The following is a 2,638-nucleotide window of genomic DNA, read 5'->3' as shown; positions in this document are numbered from 1 at the left end:
TCCATAATCAAAAGCAATAAATTGCACCACTACAAAGAATAAATAAAGCTTAAAGAAAAAGATGGTATTGGTGATTTAATACGCTTTGCTTTGATCTTCTTCACTCTAACCAAAACCCACCTGCATTCATGCCCGGGGGGAACAAAGATAATACTGGCTGGCACTAAAGTTATATACACAGACTCACATAGAGTCACTCACAAACACACACGCACGCACACACACATATTGTCAACAATATCATTAAACTCTCTCAAGACTCAAAAAGAAAAAGAAACAAAAAAATTGGAGAAGAAAATCAAAAAAGAACTTAATTTTCTAAATGGATTCGAGGAAAACTAACATGTAGGAGGCATAAGATTTAAGCCTAAGTCATCCTTTTCCAAGACCAAACGAGCTTTGGTAGTCTCCATGTTGATGGGATTAGAACCGTACTCAGGGTGCAACCTTTTCTTTGAATATTGAAGTGGCACTCCAAAAAGCTTGGTCTTGCAGCTATTGCTGTTGGGTTCATCAAGAATTGTCAAAGAACTAGTCTTTGATGTAGTAGTAGTAGTTGGAGAGTTCATAACATGGGTGTTTTGAAAAGCTTGCTTAGGGTTATTACTCTGACAGTATCCAAAAAGCTGGTTCAATGGCTTTTGCACCATTGGAGTATTAGAACCAATAGGTGTGGTAGCCGTTGCTTGTGGGCTACAAAGAAGTAGAGAAGAAGGGTAAGTATTGCTTGGAGCCACAGGTTTCACATGGTTTTGAACAAAGTATATTATATCATTGTAAAGCTTCCTCATGTGTGCTAGCTCAGACATTAGCATCGAGTTGCTTCTTCTTAGTCTTTCATTGTCCTCTGAAAGCGCAGTCACTGAGTTATTGTAGTTGCCTGCAAGTCCACCTCTTGGGGATGAGACTAAAGGGGGTGAGTCACACCAATTAGCTTGCTCATCCGAGTCAGATGGAGATATGCTGACTCTGTTTGAAAAGGGAAAGAAACTCGGGCAACTCGGGTTGACACCCAGTGGAGAATGTGGGTGATGATGATGGTGGTGTTGGTTTATACCTACTTGTGGCTGCGCGGTTTTCCTTCTATGGATCTCACAAAGCAAGTGCTTCTCTCCCTTTTTGAAGAACTCGTTCGCAAACTCCCATCTATCCGGTACAATCTTTCTAAAACCCTAGTGAACATATCAAAAAACACAAAATAGAGATAACCCATTTAGTAAAAACATAAACTTTAAGCTTAGTACATTGAGTTTTAGTATATTAATCAAGGTGTATATGCTCATGTATAACTATATATACGTACATAAGTGTTAAGCTGGCGAACGAAGCTAGAGAAATTGTTGTGCTTGAAATAGTTGGGAAGGAGGTCACGAGCAAACTCAGGAGGTCTCCAAACAACGAAGGTAGTGTCATCTTCACCCCAAGAAACTATGTGGTCTGTGGCTGGATCGTCTACAAGTTGATAGGTTTTGGTGAGAAATGGTGCTGGGACTGATTTGTGTGAGTCTAAAGAGAGCAATATGCCCTCACAATTGTCAAGCATAAGAGCCATTTTTTTTTTGAAAGATCAAAGGCACAAGCTTTTGATGAGTAGGAGGAGGAGAAGATCTGAGTGATGAGTGAGAGAAATATGGTGGGTTAGTTGAGAGTGAGAATATGAGAGTGAGAGTGAGTGTGAGTGTGAGTGAGAATGAGAGAGTGTTGATGGATAAAAATGTTTGATGGATGTGTGGGGGTGTGGTACAATGGTACTGTGTAATGCGGTTGTTCTTTTTTGATTTTTTTTTTTTCGAAAAAATAGTTGTATAGTATATGGTTTTTTGTTTTTGCGATAAAATATATGTGTTTTTTGTTATGTGAGTATTATATTTTTGTTTCCCTCCTCGGTTATGTAGTGAGAGAGAATATGTGTCTGTCTGTCTAGGACTGTGAAATAAGGGCCTTTCAAGACAAACCCGTGACTTTCTCTCTCTCTCTCTCTTTGAAAGAGAGAGGTACTGACATTGATCCCGCGCACACCCACTTAAAATCACGCACAGGAGGATTGTGCAGTGTAGCAGACTAGCCTGTTTTGTTAAATTTACATTGCCATCCTTCTTCTTTCTTAGCCTTTTTCCTTTGTTCTAGCATAGTAAATTTAGTCAAAGTCTTCATTACTAGTTTACTATTATTCCATACATGTAAAAACTATATAAAAGCTTAGCTTTCCTTTTCTGCTCCCACTCTCTCTTTTCTGGTTCTTTTTCAAAACTCTGCGTCTCAATTATCCATGTAGCTTCTTTTAGTACATCTTTTCCTCAAGAACCTAGCATTAATTGCAATGTTGGATAGGATAATTATAATCTTTTAGGTGAATCACAAATTGTTTAAGACAAGTTCTTTATAGAATGAGCAGTTGATTCATATGAAAGTAAAAGTACAATGACTTAAATTAAGAGAAAAAGAACAAGCATAAATGTCTAATTTTTTTAATTAAAAAAAAGCTAGCCTTTGATTACTTCTTCAACTTTGTAAAGTGGAAGTTAAAGTCAATTTCTTGCTAAGCAAGCTGCATATATTTAGGGGGGGAAAAAACCCCATGGAAGGGTGTTTCTGTCAAGCAAAACATTATGTCTTTTTAAACAAAAGAAAAAAAAAA

General features: G+C 37.6%; 1 protein-coding gene across 1 annotated transcript; it reads right to left on the bottom strand.

Moving 5' to 3' along the window:
* On the bottom strand, positions 1 to 1,778 carry LOC115977740 (heat stress transcription factor B-4). Its single transcript, XM_031099759.1, has 2 exons — positions 1,304 to 1,778; positions 1 to 1,172 (listed from the first exon to the last, which is right to left on the bottom strand). The coding sequence occupies exons 1-2, from the start codon at positions 1,550 to 1,552 to the stop codon at positions 339 to 341; spliced, it is 1,083 nt and encodes a 360-aa protein (XP_030955619.1). The 5' UTR covers positions 1,553 to 1,778; the 3' UTR covers positions 1 to 338.
* Between the last annotated feature and the right edge of the window lie 860 nt (positions 1,779 to 2,638).

The sequence above is a fragment of the Quercus lobata genome, chromosome 2 (assembly GCF_001633185.2).
Source record: "Quercus lobata isolate SW786 chromosome 2, ValleyOak3.0 Primary Assembly, whole genome shotgun sequence".
Lineage (NCBI taxonomy): Eukaryota > Viridiplantae > Streptophyta > Magnoliopsida > Fagales > Fagaceae > Quercus > Quercus lobata.
This window is presented reverse-complemented; position numbering and strand designations above follow the sequence as displayed.